Source organism: Martes martes, assembly GCF_963455335.1.
Source record: "Martes martes genome assembly, chromosome: 8".
NCBI classification, from domain to species: Eukaryota; Metazoa; Chordata; class Mammalia; order Carnivora; family Mustelidae; genus Martes; species Martes martes.
Window position 1 is genome coordinate 131,226,941 of NC_137895.1, and position 16,496 is coordinate 131,243,436.

General features: G+C 42.6%; 1 protein-coding gene across 6 annotated transcripts in view; it reads right to left on the bottom strand.

Moving 5' to 3' along the window:
- The window catches only part of LOC308347275 (ankyrin repeat domain-containing protein 26-like), a 135,925-nt gene that overhangs the window by 81,099 nt on the left and 38,330 nt on the right, over positions 1–16,496 (bottom strand). For all 6 annotated transcript variants that reach the window (XM_080810521.1, XM_080810520.1, XM_080810523.1 and 3 more), the window contains exon 3: positions 14,464–14,503. In XM_080810521.1, coding sequence (XP_080666647.1) covers positions 14,464–14,503 — 40 coding nt within the window. The remainder of the gene's footprint in view (positions 1–14,463; positions 14,504–16,496) is intronic.

The following is a 16,496-nucleotide window of genomic DNA, read 5'->3' on the forward strand; positions in this document are numbered from 1 at the left end:
CCAGTCAGAGGAAGGGCTTATGGAGGTCAGCCGGTCAATGGAATATTAGCTCAGGTCTCACAGATGTCCCAGTGGGTCTGCAAACCCGGTCTATGGTCACATGCCCAGTGCCGGAATGCACAAGGAATAGAATTCCTGACAGAATTCCTACTGACAGAATTCCCACTCTGGTGCCCTGACCTGTGTAGTAAGGGCTCCTACAGTGGGAAACACCAAGTGGAAGCCTCCAGAATTGCCTCTAACTAGGAAAATAGTAAACCAAAAGTCATGCCACATCCCCGAAAGAAATGCAGAGATTAGTGCCACCATCAAGGGTTAGAAAGACACAAAAGTGGTGACTCCCACATCCCCAGAACAGACCTTAGGACAATGACAGTTGATTACCATAAGCCTCACTCGATGGTGACCCCCCACTGTTGCTGTTGTTCCAGCTGCTGTTCCAGATGTGGTTTCAATGCTTGAGTAAATTAACACACTGGTACCTGGTGTGTGACTCCTGGCCTCTGTCTCCATCTCTGTCCCTAAGACCCACCGCAAGTTTACTCGCAGCTGCAAGGCCAGCAAAGCGCCCTCACTGTTTTCCCTCAGGGCCCTCCCACCCTTCAGACCTGTGTCACGATTTAATGTGCAGGAATTCTGATGGCCCTTCCCTTCCCCAAAATGTCACAGGGGCCTATTCTAATGATGACATTGTGCTGACCGGATCTAGTGAGTGAGAAGTAGCAAGTATCCAGGCTTATGGGTAAGACATTTTCATGTCAGAGGTGGAGAATCAATCCAAGAATAATTCAGGGGCCTTCTACGTCAGTCAAAGTTCTAGGGGTCTAGTGGTGTGGAGCACATGGAGAGCTCTCAGGAGAAGGATGAGCTGTTGAATCGGGCTCCTCCTACAACCAAGAGAGGAACAACTGTCCACGGGCTTCTTGGGATTTTGGAGGTAACATATTCCTCACCGACCCCTCTGGATGTGTTACTCCAGCTCATTTACCGAGTGACGCCCAGAGCTGCCAGTGTACGGTGGGGTCCAGAACAAAAGAAGGTTCTGCGACAAGTATAGGCTGCTGTGCAAGCTGCTCCCCTCCTCAGGCCACCGGGTCCACAAATCCACTGGTGCCTTAAGTGTCCATGGCAGACAGGGATGCTGGTTGGAGCCTTTGGCAGGCACTAGAGACAGATCACGGCACAGGCCCTTAGGACTTTAGAGCAAAGCCCTACAGCACTACAGCCCCTGCCCCTCTGGGACATACAGGAAGATAACAGATAACCAGTCTCTTTTAAGAAACAGATCTTGCCCTGTTACTGGGCCTTCAAAGAGACTGAACACTTCATCATGAGCCACCAAGTTACCACGTGACTGGAGCTGCCCATCGTGAACAGGGTATTTGTCATCTGACCCACCGAGTCATAACACCGGATGTGCAGCAGCACTCCACCATCCAACAGAAGTGGTACGGACGTGATCAAGCCCAAGCAGGCCCTGAAGGTACGAGTAAGTCACATGAACAAGTGGCCCAAATGCCCATGGTCCCCACTCCTACTCTACTACTTCTCTCCCCCAACTTGCACCTGGGGCCTCATAGGGAGTTCCTTACAGTCAGCTGACAGAGGGAAGACTCCAGCCTGGTTTACAGATGGTTCTGCACAACAGCACCCAGAGTGGACACCGCAGCACTAGGGCCCCCCTGAAACATCCCGGAAGGACAGCAGTGAAGGGAAATCCTCCCGAGGCTCCTGGCCGTTCACTTTGCTTGGGAGGAGAAATGGCCAGACATGGGATTATAAATTCATGCATTGTGTACAGTGATGTGCCAGATGGTCAGGAAGAAATGACTAGAAAACTGGTAGCAAGGGAATTTGGGGCAGAGGTATACAGACAGAACTCTCTGAATGGGGAAAAAAATGTGAAGATATACATGTCCCATGTGACTGCTCGTCAAAAGAGGACACTGGCAAAGGAGGAGTTTAATAATCAAGTGGACAGGACACCAGTCAGCCTCTTTCCCCAGCACCCCTGTCCTGGTCCAATGAGCTCATAAACAAAGTGGTCATGATGGCAGGGTGGAGATTAGGCATGGGCTCAGCTATGTGCACCTCTACTCATCGGACTCATCTGGCTATGGTTACCACTGCGTGCCTAATTGCCCGCAGCAAAAACCAACACTGAGACCTCACTATGGCACCACTCCCAGGGGAGATTAGCCAGCTACCTGGTGGTGGGTTCAGTGAAATGGGCCACTCCCATCATGCAGAGGGCAACATTTTGTCCTCACTGGAACAGCCACTTACTCTGGGTACAGATTCACCTTGAACGCAAGGTGAGCTGCTGCCAAAACTACTATCTGCGGACTTTCAGAATGCCTTGTCCACCATCATCACAGGAGTGCTTCTGATCTAGGAAATACCTCACAGCAGAACAACAATGGGCCCATGCCCTTGGAATTCACTGGCCATGCATGTTTCCCGCCGTCCTGAAGCAGCTGGTTCAACAGAATGCCCTTTTGAAGACTCAGTTATGGTACTAGCTAGGAGGTAATACCTCGCAGGGCTGAAGAAAGGTACTCAAGAAGTTGTATTTACCCTGAATCTGTGTTCAATACATGGTGGCATTTCTCCCATAGCCAGGGTTCACAGGCCCAGGAATCAAGGGGCAGAAATGCAAGTGGTAGCACTGACTAGTATCCCTACTGACCCCTAGCAAACCTTCTGCCTCCTATTCCTATAACCTTAGAAACTAGTGCTGCTAGGCTAGAGGTTCTAGCTCCAAAGGGAGGAACACATCCACCAGGAGACACAACAGTGATTCCACGGACCTGGAAGCTCAGACTGCTGCCCAGCACTCTGTGGTCCTCCAGCCTCTCAACCAGCAAGGAAGGGAGTCCTGACCACCAAGTGGAACCTGGACTGCTCCTCCACAATGGAGGTGAGGAAGAGTGTGTCTAGAAAACAGGACATGACTCAGGGCATGTCTTAGTATCACCATAATTTGAGCCCATTAATGATTTTTTAAAAGCCAAGAAGCAAGCATGTCTAAGGCTGAAAAATCTTCAACCCAAGACAATCTTAGGGACTAATAATCACTCCCTCGAATGTCATTGACAAGGTTAAAGAAAGCTATGAATTTAGAAGAGAAAGATGAATTTAAAGATTCATGAAATTCACTACATGCAGCAAAGGATACAGACATACCAAAGATTTAACAGAAACAAAGCCAGGGGTCATAAAACCCTCAAGGAAAATTTCCGAGGCTTGCACCCCAGGCCTCCTGAAACCTATTCCCAAGAGTACATTTAGAAGCAGTGACATCATCTAGAAGGTTCTTCCTCTAGTTCCCCGACTTTCAGAGGATGTGGTTTACTGGAGTTCAAAATTATTGCTTATTACATTTTCATTCAACACATTTATTAGGCAATCAACTATGTGGGAATCATTGCTCTAAGCCCTAATTTATAAACAAAATATTCGAGCTTACATGCACACTTTACATCATCATGAGAAAGACTACCAATAAAACAAATATATTTACTTCCAGAGTTAAGGCCTCCAAATATATGGCATGTCATGTGTTAGTAGCTCTTACTTCCAGTCCATAAATAGAATAAAAGAAATGACCTTGATTTAGAGTATGTGAAGGTCATTAAGTATAGCACGCAATTTCTACTCAGTGAAACTGGAAACAAAGGCCAGCTGACCTGTCATACCGGTTAGCCCAGCTTGAAATCACCTGCACTGCTGGTAAAAACACCTGGAGCCCAACCCTGCAAAACATCTGTGCCATAGTACCTACAGCTTTACAGAAAGGTAGGGCCAAGCGGAACCATGCCAAACAGTCCTCCTCAAACATTTTAGACAACACATGTAAAAAACGTTTTCTAAATTATATATTATTCACATATTTTTAATAACAAATAACAAGTCATCTAAAAATAACTCACCAAAACATTCATAGCCTTTACTTTCCAGGTTGTTTCCTGCCTTTCATAGTAACAGCGGACTTTTCAGTAGAAGATTTATTTTTTCTATCAATTTCAGTTTGCTTATTTGAGTTTTTTTCAATTGCTAAGCAAAAAATTAAGTCATTATTAAGTTATTCATTTAATAATTAGTTCTAATGTTGCTGAATTCACTTGGTCTTCAGAGCATCATGACTCCATTTGTTTCTACTTTCAAGCACAATGGAAACCACAAAGGCCAAATTCAAATATATGATTAAACTAAAATGTTAAAATTTTTCATGTCAATAAACAGTTTAAGCAGTATTAAAGGACATACGGGAGGAAAGTGTCTGCAATTAACCTGATAAACAACTGATTACTTAAAAAAAAAAAAAAAGCAGGTGTAAAAAGGAATGAAATCTTGCCATCTGCAACAACATGGATGGAGTGAGAATATAATGCTAGGAGAAATAAGTCACTCAGAGAAAGACAAAGATCCTATGATTTCACTCATACGTGGAATTTAAGAAACAAAACAAATGCACAAGCGAACAAGAGGTGAGGGGCAAACCAGGAAACACAGGAAACAGACTCTTAACTATAGAGAACAAACTGGTGGTTACCAGAAGGGAAGGAGTGGTTGGGGGATGAGTGAGATAGGTGATGGGGATGAAGAAGTACACTTATCGTGATGAGCACGGGGTGGTGTACGGAGTGCTGAATCACTATATCGTACACCTGAAACTAATATCATACTGTATGTTAACAAACAAGAATTAAAAATGTAATTTAAAAAAAGAAAAAGGGGGAAAAAACACTGTAAAAATGGGCAAAGGAAACACAGGCAGGCAGTTTACTAAAAAAGTAACTATGGCGGCTCAGACATTAAGTGTTTGCCTTCGGCTCAGGTCATGATTCCAGGTTCCCGGGATCAAGCCCCGCTTCGGGCTCCCTGCTCAGCGGGGAGCCTGCTTCTCCCTCTCCACTTCCCCCTGTTTCTGTTCCCCCTCTCGCTGTGTGTCTCTCTGTCAAATAAATGAATAAAACCTTTAAAAAAAAAAAAAAAAACTATGAATGACCTCCGAGTATGTTTTGTAAATGTTGTAAATGTCTACCATACTAGTAATTAAAGAAATGTACATTTACAAGGAGAAATGTTTCACGTTTTTGAATTGGAATGATTGTTTTAAAGATTTGTTTGGGGGTGGGGCAGAGAGAGAGAATCCAAGTAGATCGCACCGAGCATGGAACCCGATGCTCAAGCTCATGACCCTGAAACCATGACCTGAGCAGAAACCAAGACTCGGACACTTAACTGGCTGTGCCACCCAGGCACCCCTTGAATTGGCACGTTTTAAGTACCGCCCACAGTTGATGAAGATGCATTCTGGGAAGACGAGCCCCTCCCCCATCCCACCCCTGAAAGTGAAACCACTAGTGGAATTCACACAGCTTTTTGGAATCAGGAAATATCTTCTCAAAACTTTTGAAGTGTGCTTACCTGGAAAGTAAACTGCAGAAATTTATCCTAAGGACAAATATTTATTTGTAAAGATGTAGCTTTTTTAGTTAAAAAAAAACGGGAACAATCCATGCTTATAACAGCTTCAGGCACTACTGTAAATTGCACAGAAAAGTAGTTAATGGCATGGAAACCTCCCCCTTATATGCTGATTTAGGAAAATACAAATTATCAGTGAGTCCATGAAGGTTTCCATCTGGTTATGTATCCACAGGAATACACCTTACTGAAGGCTACAGGCCACAGTATTCCCAATAGCTCTGTGAGTTGTAGGGTTCTGGGTAACATTAATTTTCTTCACTGTATATTGTTTTCCAAATATTCTACAGCAAACATAGCATTTCTTTAAACACAAAGGAGTGAGAGAAAAGGTAGCCATCTATATAAATTCCAGATAAAGAGTTATGCACAAAGTCATCTTTAGAAAATGAGGGAGGGGAAGGGATTATTTGTCACATCTCAGGAAGGGAAAGGATCCTCTAAACACAGAACAATTAGAAAAACCAAAGGAAGAAAAAAGACTGCACACTGGGCAAAATACAAATGTTAATAATTTTGTCAATCAAGAAAGCAAATAAAGTTAAAAAGAAAAATAACCAGGACATATTTACAAAAATCTAATAAAAAGCTGATGTTTCGCATATAAAGAAATCATAATTCAATAAGAATAAAAGGGGGGAGGAAATGAAACATATAAAAAAGATCTATGTATTAGATCTTATATTTTATAAATTAAAATTAAAATGTCCTACTTCATCAAAAATTTCTAGAAAATGGTAGAGTCAAGATTGGAATGCAGGTCTACTTGGCCTCCAAGCAATATACCATGTTGCCCACAGCAAGTAAGTCACTTTTTTAACCACATTAATTTTAAAGTTCATACTTAACAAAAGAGTTTTTTCCCCCTTCAATTACACATTCTTAAATGAAAAAAGTAACTAAGAGAAAATAAATGAAGTAGAAAACTACGGCTAGTGTTTTTAGGTCTTAAATGGAGGTTGAGTTCTTTTGACATATCCAGATAAACCAAAATTCTCTTGATACATATTTACATGAGAACTTACTTATCAAAATCATTATTAAGTATAAAGACTGGTTCTTGATTAAGTAAAACAGAAAAGGCTGTCACAACTAAGAACAGGAATAGTAAGTAAAATCTGGTTTTCTGATTTTATGAAGGACTCATGGAGGAAGATGCAAATTATGAAGGAAATTAAGAAAAGGCAAATCTAAAAATACAGTGCAGAAAAACATGAAAACATTCATTATTAAGCAATATATACTGACCATGAATCAGGGAGCCATTTAGCCACTTGAATGTAGTAGTTTTGAGGAAAAGAAAGCAGGATTTCATTGCTGATTATTGAAAAGGGTAAAAGCAGAACAGCCCCAGCTGAAACTGCCAGGGTGAACGTGCTCAAGAACAACCTGGAAGAGATCATTGTCACCAGCAACTGGAAAAAGCAAGGAATACAGTAGGAATTCAAAAAGGACAAAAACTCTTAAATCTTTTAATCCAAAAGAGTTACATAAGATTTTCATTAAATACGTATAGTTGGGAGACAAATGTTATATGTATGATACTACAAGTTCAATTAGGTATACTCCAAAACTCCTCACTCTGTGAAAAAGGTCAGTAACTCGAACGAGCAGGCCCTAGAAGAATCACATACAGAAGACAAAGTACTTTGCACATTTTACAAAGAATAAGCCATAGTTTCTCTCCTCTTTTAAATTTAAATATTTATTCCACAATTGCATTTCATTAACAACTGGCAAATACATCCTAACAGCAATGCAAAAACTGATTCAGGTGAAAAAAAATACTTGTGAAAACAATATGAAAAACCAATTCAAAATGGTTATTTCAAGGAAAAAAACTCAGCAAAGCCATTGGTCAGCTACCTCTTAAAAGAGGTAAAGGTAAAATAAATTAGACTAGCTAACAGTATCTAACTATTAAATATTCTACTATTAAACTATTTAAAACACTGCCTTGTCATTTTTAAAAATAAGATACTGCTAATAAATACTAATACAGAAAGATGTCAAAAATAAATTAAGTAAAAAAACAAAAACTGAGAAAGCATGGACAATAAATAGAATACATGCTTACACACACACACACACCCCCCCAAAAAATGCATTTATATACACAGGAAAACAGAGGTACCAAAAAAAAAAAAACTAGCATAATATATAACAATGCCACAGGAGAGTGGGCTTTCACACTCTCACTTATACATGTCTGCAATGTTCAAAAATTTTTTATCTAATTTTTTAAAGATTTTTTTAAAAAAAATTTTTTAAGACTAAAAGGGAAAGGAAAAGAAAACCTCACCAACATTATAGATGGAACCTTAATTTAATATCCATTCCATTAAAGTCAATATAGGAACAACGTGAAAATAAATGTAAGAAGACATAAGGAAAAAATGCATACTAAACGCTGGAAATAAACATCCACTAGAGTAACTTTGAGACCAATGCCATCTTGTGGCAACCAAAAGAAGTGTTTTCCTACTTAAAAGCCAAAACAACCATGAAACCTCTCTGTTCAGTAAATCATTGATAAAGTTCAAATGTAGACCATATCATACATACCAAAAATACAACTCAAATCAGACACAGAAGAAGGCTTAGAAGCTGAGTGGGCACGTTTCCTGGGAAAAGCACTAGGAACAATGTCTACCCCGGTCCACCGCCAACTCTGGCAACTACCAGCCAGTGGCCTGAAGCACGTTTCTCTGGTTTTGTCCTTGCAAGTCAAGTGAGGAACTTACCCCAACCACTACCATTTCTGCCTTCCAATGCTAAAAACAGGATCAAACCCACAAGCTCACCATTCCAGGTCCTGCACAGCTGTTCCAGTATGGGTGCAAGGCTCCTCTCGCCACGACAGACTCCCACATACAGTGCCACGTACCCAGTCTTCTTGTACACCAAACCTCAATGCGTTTCATCGCTCTGTGCTCCAGGGCACAGTCAGCTCTGTCCCTAGGGTCCCCTTTATGTCATTTGCCCTGCGAACCACCACTCTCCACATTCCTCTCAGTAGTCAATCCCTCTCTTCTCAGCTCACATGACACTCACCACACAACCAGCAAGAAGATCAACCATAGTTTCCAAATCAAAAACTGGGTCCTGTAATCTGACAAAAAACTGAGCTTATGAGGACAAATAGGTAAAGTATTTGAAATCAACGATCCAGAAAAGCCTGAATGTATGGTCACCATAACAACGACGCCAACTCTCAACAAAACACTTCCAGAACCTACTGTATGTATTCCAGGTACCATGACTGGGCTCAGGATGTTCGGACAAGATGCTGTCACCCTCTCGCACTGCCCGTGGGCACCTAGGGTGACAGCTACTCACAGAAGGCCGGAGCAGTGCAGGTCAACGCTGGCAAGGGGTCCCTAAGGTAAGGCCCTGAGTCAAGTCGAAATAGGGCAGTAGTGGCCATGGCTTACAGACCTACTGAAGTGCCCCTCGGATTAAAGCACCGTTTCACAAACGTCACCTTCTGAAACGGAGCAGATTCTGAGGACAGAACCCACAGGACTGCCTGAGGGCGGGGGCAGAGAGGACTCAAGGCCGATCTGAGTTTTAGCCTGAGAACTGGAACGGCAGAGCGGGCACTGCCTGTGGTGGAGAAGGCCGCAGCTGGGGCAGGCTGACGGGGAAACAGGAACTCAGCTTTGGCCCAGCTTCGTCCATCACGTCCACAAGGCAGGAGCATCACAGAAGCAATGCTTCACACTTCTCTCTGCAGGCTACCAGGTGGCCTAGACCTTGTCTGCCCCATTGCTGGTCACGTTCCGATGACCACTGGTCAGGATGGTGTCTGCCAGGGCTCTCTGACTCTAACATCACTCTTTTCCCCTTTAAATAATAAGTATTTTGTGGGAAGCTAAGTTTGAAACTAGGGAAAATAGCCTGTTCCTTGCCAAGAAAGATTATTCATCTACGGATTCCTATCAGTTTGGACTCAAGATTGTTCTATTTTATTCTGTGTAGGGTCCACTACAATCATTCTCCGGACACTGAGATTGTCCCTGATTGGTGTGAAAGCCCTCGGAGGCTTCTGGGTCTTTTTGACATGTACCCATCATTCTTGGGGCACTTCCTTGCACTCCGGCAGTACCACACGCACAGAATGAGCCTGGAACTTCCCCTCCCCTACCCTGCAGTCAGCTTCTCCCCCAAGGAGCCTGGGTCCCTATTAGTGGGAAATTGTATTTAGAAATACCGATCTGGTGCTGAATATACTCCCTGCCGCTGGGGTGTCACGCTCCCAACGGACAGGGCAAGGACTGTAAGTGCGCATTATGCATACAGGTACATATACACAGTTACCTACACCCGCCTTTACATCGAGATCTGCTGCGATAACTTTGTGTCAAAAACCATGAGGCCGCACTGATCGTCCACTGGCAAGTCCAACCGCAATGCAACAACCCTGTTCATCTTCATTTTTCTCCCCTTCCTGTAACTGCAAATGGCCCCCATCACCTTCAATGGACCAATCCCCTGGAAATGATCTGACACTCCTACCCTATCCAGAGCCACCCTCCTGCTTAGGTGACTCCCCATTCTGGACTGCCCTACCTCCCTCCCCACTGACTTCTGATACCCATGCCAGGCCATCCCTCCAGGGACACCAGCCTACTTGGGCTCTGTCATCCTGTATGGGTGCCCTCCCCAACCTCTGACACCCTGTGACAGAGCACCCCTAAACACGTGCGGGTGCCCCTCATCACCCCCAAGCTCACACTCCACGCCGGGATTTCCCTCTGCAGGGAAAATTCCCTCCCTCCTCTCAGACCCTGAGAGCCCACACCAGGTCACCCCCCCGGGGCTCTGATACGTCATGCTAGGACCACCTCCTGCAATGGAAACCCTCCTCTCACCTGCAAAGGCTCGTAAAAGTCTCACCAGTTAGGCATTCCGATTTCATTCTCAAATCAACTAACTAGCCAACAGTAGCTCGCAGAAAATGTAGTTTTTGGTTGCAAAGTTCATCTGGAGGCACAAGCAGGTACAGGCGAAGAGCAGAACAGAGGAGCAAAGGAGAAAGCAAGCGCAGGGCTAACGGGAGGTGAGGAGGCCGAGGAACAGGCCTTCCATTTTGCCATGGGTGCTGAGCCAGCTGTGGAGACCCCGGAGTGCTGCCAACCACTGCACTTAAGAACCTGTCAAGCCCTTTCCCTTTCTTCTCCCGGTTAGCAGGACTCTCCTCCGCTTCCTCCTCTTCGGTGGAGGGGGCAAGGGAAGGAAAGATGGTGGAGAGAAGAGAGGCAACCCCGAAGTCCCACGTACAATGCCCCAGCACCAAGTCCGGATTACTCTGCAGATGCAACTTAATCCACACAACAGCATGACAGAGTAAGTGGCAGCTCTCCTTCACACAAAGAGAAAACAAATGTTTGTTTCTCAATCTCTTCGGACCTGAACTTAATCTTGAGTTCAGAGTTTGAATCCAGATCTGCCTTCCTCTTCCATTCTCACTCATTCTATCACACAAGGGGGGGAAAAAGCAGTGAAAGCCGGAAGGGTCACTGGGAGGCGGTGGAAGGGAACAGACTAGTCCTGATTCTCCTAGGTGCCCTCACCCCTCCTCCCTCTCCCATCTTTAATGTCAGTGCTCCCCCAGCTGCCTGCCTCCACCCACGGGATGCAGGAACCACCCGCCAGGAGAACCCAAAGCCCTCAGACCCACCGCAACAGCGATGGCAGCAGAACTGGTGAAAGCAGAAGGGGAGGTCAGGGCTCCTGAGCCTCCTCAGAAGGAAACGAGGCACAGCCACCATTTCACAGAATGCATTGCAGGGTAAAGCCTAAGTGCTGTGTTCTGGTCTGTTCGTAAGTGACTGATCCACAAATGCATGTATGGAAATGTACCACCAAGAGTGGAGCGCAGACCAAACAGAGAGGAGAGTGGCACACATCTCACAGGTACTTACTTCATCCCTAGAGGATTTCACTGGGAAGGAATTATATCTGCCCTTTATTCAGTGTGTGATTTGCTGAAGCTTTTTGAGGTAAGTGAATTATCTAGACCAGGAAATTAGGCAGAGAAAAATGATAAATCACTGAAGAATTTTCATAAATGTCATGGTCTGAAATAAAACTATAACCCCTAATCCTATAAATTTAAATAAAGTAATAGGCCTAAGTTTTAAATCCACAAAGCAAGAAGAATTCACAATATAAAGTTACAGATGTTTTCCCCAGGGCATTTAAAATAATTTAAATGACCAAACCTAGTAAAGCAAGGTCCATTTAAATTCACTGTTCAGTTATGAATCAAATCAGCCCTATTCAAGTCACTTCTCAGTTGAAAGTATTTTTTTTATTTAAGTGAAATTCACATAACATAAAATTAACCATTTCAAAGTGAACAATCTAGTGGTATTTAGTGTAGTCACAGTGTTGTGCAAACACCACCACTTTCTAGTTCCAGAACATTTCATCACCCCAAAATAAAACCTTGTATTCACTAAGGAGTTGTTCCCCATTCTGCCCTCCCCTTGGTCCCTGGTAACCATCAATATGACATGGATGGATTTACCTTTACTAGTTTATTTCTCATAAATGGAATCACACACTCAACGACCTTTCGGGTCTGGCTTCTTCCACTTAGCATGATGTTTCTGAGGTTCCTGCACGTTGTAGTACCTTATTCCTTTTTACGGCTGAGTAAGAGTACGTGAGAGTATTTGTGTATGTGTGCGTTAAGTGCAGGCAGCCTTTCTCCCTTTCCTCACCTCCGCCCCACCCCAGGCACAAAATGAATAATCTGATACCAAGCATGAAGACACAAATCCGAACAACCGGCCTGCAGTCTTCAGAAGCATCAAGGACAGGGAAGTCAAGAAAACACTGAAGAAGGGTTTCAGTCTGAAGGCAACGAAAGGGACCCAACAACTACAAGCAGCGTGTGATTCTTTTTTTTTTTTTTAAGATTTTATTTATTCATTTGTCAGAGAGAGCGAGCACAGGCAGACAGAGAGGCAGGCAGAGGCAGAGGGAGACGCAGGCTCCCTGCCGAGCAAGGAGCCCGATGTGGGACTCGATCCCAAGACCCTGGGTCGTGACCTGAGCCGAAGGCAGCCGCTTACCCAACTGAGCCACCCAGGCATCCCGCAGCCTGTGATTCTTAATGGGGTCCTTTCGCAACAAAGGACATGACTGGGACAACTGGTAAATCTGAATGGGGCATGAGTGGTACAGCCTCAATTTCATTATTTTGATGGTTGTATGGTAGATACACAGGAGGACACACTGTTTGTAGGCATTATATACAAAAGTATCCTGAGGAAATGGAGAACCAGGTTGGCAAATTCTCAAACAGTTCTGGGGCAGAAAGGCTCTTTTTTTGTTGTATTTCTAACTTTTCTATAAATTCAGGACTATGCCAAATAAATTTCAAAGTATCGATAAAAAAGAATCCTGGCATAAGAATCTCTCCAATGTAGTTGTATCTGTGTGATTTCAAATTTTAGTCAAGCAAAATCTGATAAAAAGAAACTTATTGCTTCCCATCCAGTTTGACACCTCAAAAAATTTAAAGGGCAGAACAATCATATATCAGCATAAATAAGCAGAAAAAGAGCTATAGGGAACCTAAAGAATCATCAGACCGTCCACCTGCTCACAGCAGGTAGATGCTCAGCTGCTACAACAGATGTCTGTTCCTTATTCCAAGACTGTCACAGTCTTCTCAGGAGACCATTAAACAACCCAGAGTTTTCTTTCTTATGGCCCAGCAACTTTCCCACCAGAAGCCCACTTCCTGGCTAAAACCTCTGAAGGTAAAATTTTCAGCTCCTCAAAGAAGCAAATTTTAACAGGAGACAATCAATCCTCATTTTTCCATGTACAGTTGATCCTTGAACAATATGGCTTAGAAATGCACAGGTCCGCTTATAAGTGAATTTTTTAAATTAAATATAATAGAGTATTATAGAGGCACCTGGGTGGCTCCGTCAGGAAGTGTCTGCCTTCGGCTTAAGGTCATGATCCCAGGGTCCTAGGATCAAGACCCACATCAGGCTCCCAGCTTGAGCCCCACATCAGGCTCCCAGCTTGGCAGGAAGCCTGCTTCTCCCTCCCTCACTCCCCCTGCTTGTATTCCCTCTTTCGCTGTATCTCTATCAAATAAGTAAAATCTTTTTAAAAATATATGTAGTACTGTAAACGGACTTTCTCTCCCTTATGATCTTCTTTTCTCTAGCTACTTTTTTTTTAATTAAAGATTTTTACTTATTTGACAGAAAGAGAGAGAGCATGAACAAGCAGGGGGAGCAACAGAGGGAAAAGCAGGTTGCCAGCTGAGCAGGGAGTCCGATGTGGGACTCCATCCCAGGACCAAGGGATCATGACCTGAGCCAAGAGCAGACGCTTAACCAACTGAGCCACCCAGGCACCCCTAAATATAATACAGTACTATAGGGTCCTAGGATCAAACCCCACATTGGGCTCCCTGTTTGGCAGAAGAGGAAGCCTGCTTCTCTCTTTCCCACTCCCCCTGTTTGTGCTCCCTCTTCTGCTGTGTTTCTCTCTGTCAAATAAATAAATAAAATCATTTTTTAAAAAAATTACAGTACTGTAAATGTATTTTCTCTCCCTTATGATTTTAGTAAGATTTTCTTTTCTCTAGCTACTGTATTGTAGGAATGCAGTATATAATACACATAACATATAAAATATGTGTTAATCAACTGTTTATGTTATCAGTAAGACTTCCAGTCAATAGTAGGCTATTAGTAGTTAAGTTTTGGGGAAGTTAAATATTATACACAATTTCCAACTGCACAGGGCCAGCGTCCCTAACTCTCACGGTGTTTAAGAGTCAACCGTATATTTATATGTTTCTAAAGATAGGGTTAATATCAATAAGAAAGGTGACTGTTTCCCACATTTATGCCCAAAGGTACAAATTAAATTTGAAGAATTTATGACATCGAAATTAGAAACAGAAAAAATGAATTTTAAAATACATACGAAATCCTGTTGACTATGGCATCCTCATCTTCTTGTTCATCTGTAAAAATGGTTACGGTATTAGTTTTTTTATTCTTCAACAAAATGTTTCATTAATTTATTAGAAAATATAAACAAAAATAGAAACTTAAAGAATTACTGAAAAGAACTGATTTTCAAAAAGCACTGTATTTATTTCAGCATGGATCCAAATTTAAATCCTATTAAATTTCATATGACAGAATGTAGGTAGAGAAGAGTGTTGTGATTAACCAAAATCCTGATTAACAAAACTAACATATGTAAACTGAGATTTTCCAAATATTTATTGCGCAAGAAAATAAAACTTAGTAAAACCTTAGGACCACTATCAAGTTTACTGTCATACAATATAAGTAAAATTATAATTGCTAATGAATGAAAATTTTTAATTGATAATATCCAACAAAAATCTTTATTATAAAATCATTAGTCGGAATCTTAAAACTCATGTACTTTTCTACAATTTTTGAGTCTGTCATTATTACTGGTAATAAGAAAGACGCTCTTGGACCAGTCTAAACCATTTAGATACCACTGCCTCAATACTTCATAATTATTGTTCAATCTACAGAAGGAAAGTACCAAGTTTTATGTCTTTTACAAGTAGCAGATGCCCTCTGCTCCAATGCTCACTCACCTCCCTCTCTCTCGTGGCTGCTAGCCTTTTCTTTGTCCTCCCACATAAATTACCAGCTAAAGAAAGTGTGATCCAATTACAAGAATATTGCACAACACCCCCTGACCCCTCCTTCTCCTCAATACCTAACTGGGGTTGTCCTCAAAGGCTCTCTCTCTCTAGGTCTCTGTAATTATGAGAGTCTACCTGCTTCCATGTCGATGGTGCATTTGAGCCATTCTCTGACTCCAATCTCCATTCTTAATTACAGGCTGCCAAAATAGCTTTACAACCAAAAGGACAGTCACAATTAATTTTTATACTGTTGTGCATACCCCCAATGAACCATCAACTACTTAAGAATGTTTTAATAGCTCCATATGAATTTCAGTTCTTCTCCCTAAATTCTACTAAATCCAAGGTATTCATCACCCCTCCCTGCTGCCATTACTTTAAAAATCATCTAATGGGTTGTCCCCGTAGCTCAGTCTGTTGGGTATCCAGCTCTTGACTTCCACTAGGGTCACGGTCTCAGGGTCATGGAGCAGGCCTGAGTCAGGCTCTATGCTCAGCCAAAGGGTCAGGGGAGTCTGCTTGGGACTCTCTCTCCCCTTCTGTCTCTGCCCCCCATACATGCTCACACACTCTCAAAATAAATAAATATTTAAAAACCATCTCAATCCTCTCATCTCCAATTTTCCTGCTCATCATACCCTAATTTCCCCTAAAATGATGGATTTATATTCATTAATTCTCTTTCTCCCCCTGCTTCTGTGTCTCTAATCATTAAAACCTGATGCCAAAACATGTGTAAAAACAGCTAAGATACTGTGTTGAATCTGCAGGTCTTCAAATTTTTGAAAGATTATAGATTCCAAAAAGTATTTTAGTGTAATCATAGAGCCAAACTAAAACACTAGAGCAAGTACTATTTCCTAATTGCTTTCAAAAGTCCAACAAGTTTTTTATTATTATAACATGAAGAGTTCCTATTATATGGAATCCTTAAGTATTCACATGGTACCTACTGCAAGCGCAGCACCACAGGCAGAAAATCCTGTGATTTCTAGAAAAGAGCTGAGATTTAACAGAAGGCAGTAAGGCCATTGTTCAGATCCTTACAAAACCATGGCACAAAAAACTGACTTAATTAGCACAAAGTTCATTTAAAAAAAAAAAGAAAAAGAAGAAGGGATTGGACGCCTGGGTGATTCAGTCAGTCAAGCACCTGCCTTCGGCTCAGGTCATGATCCCAGGGTCCTGGGATCAAGCCCCACACCAGGCTCCCTGCTCAGCAGAGAATCTCTTTGTCCCTCTCCCTCTGCACCTCCCCCCACTCATGCACATGCTCACATATATGAAGATTTTATTCACTGTCATACAGTGAATAGAATAA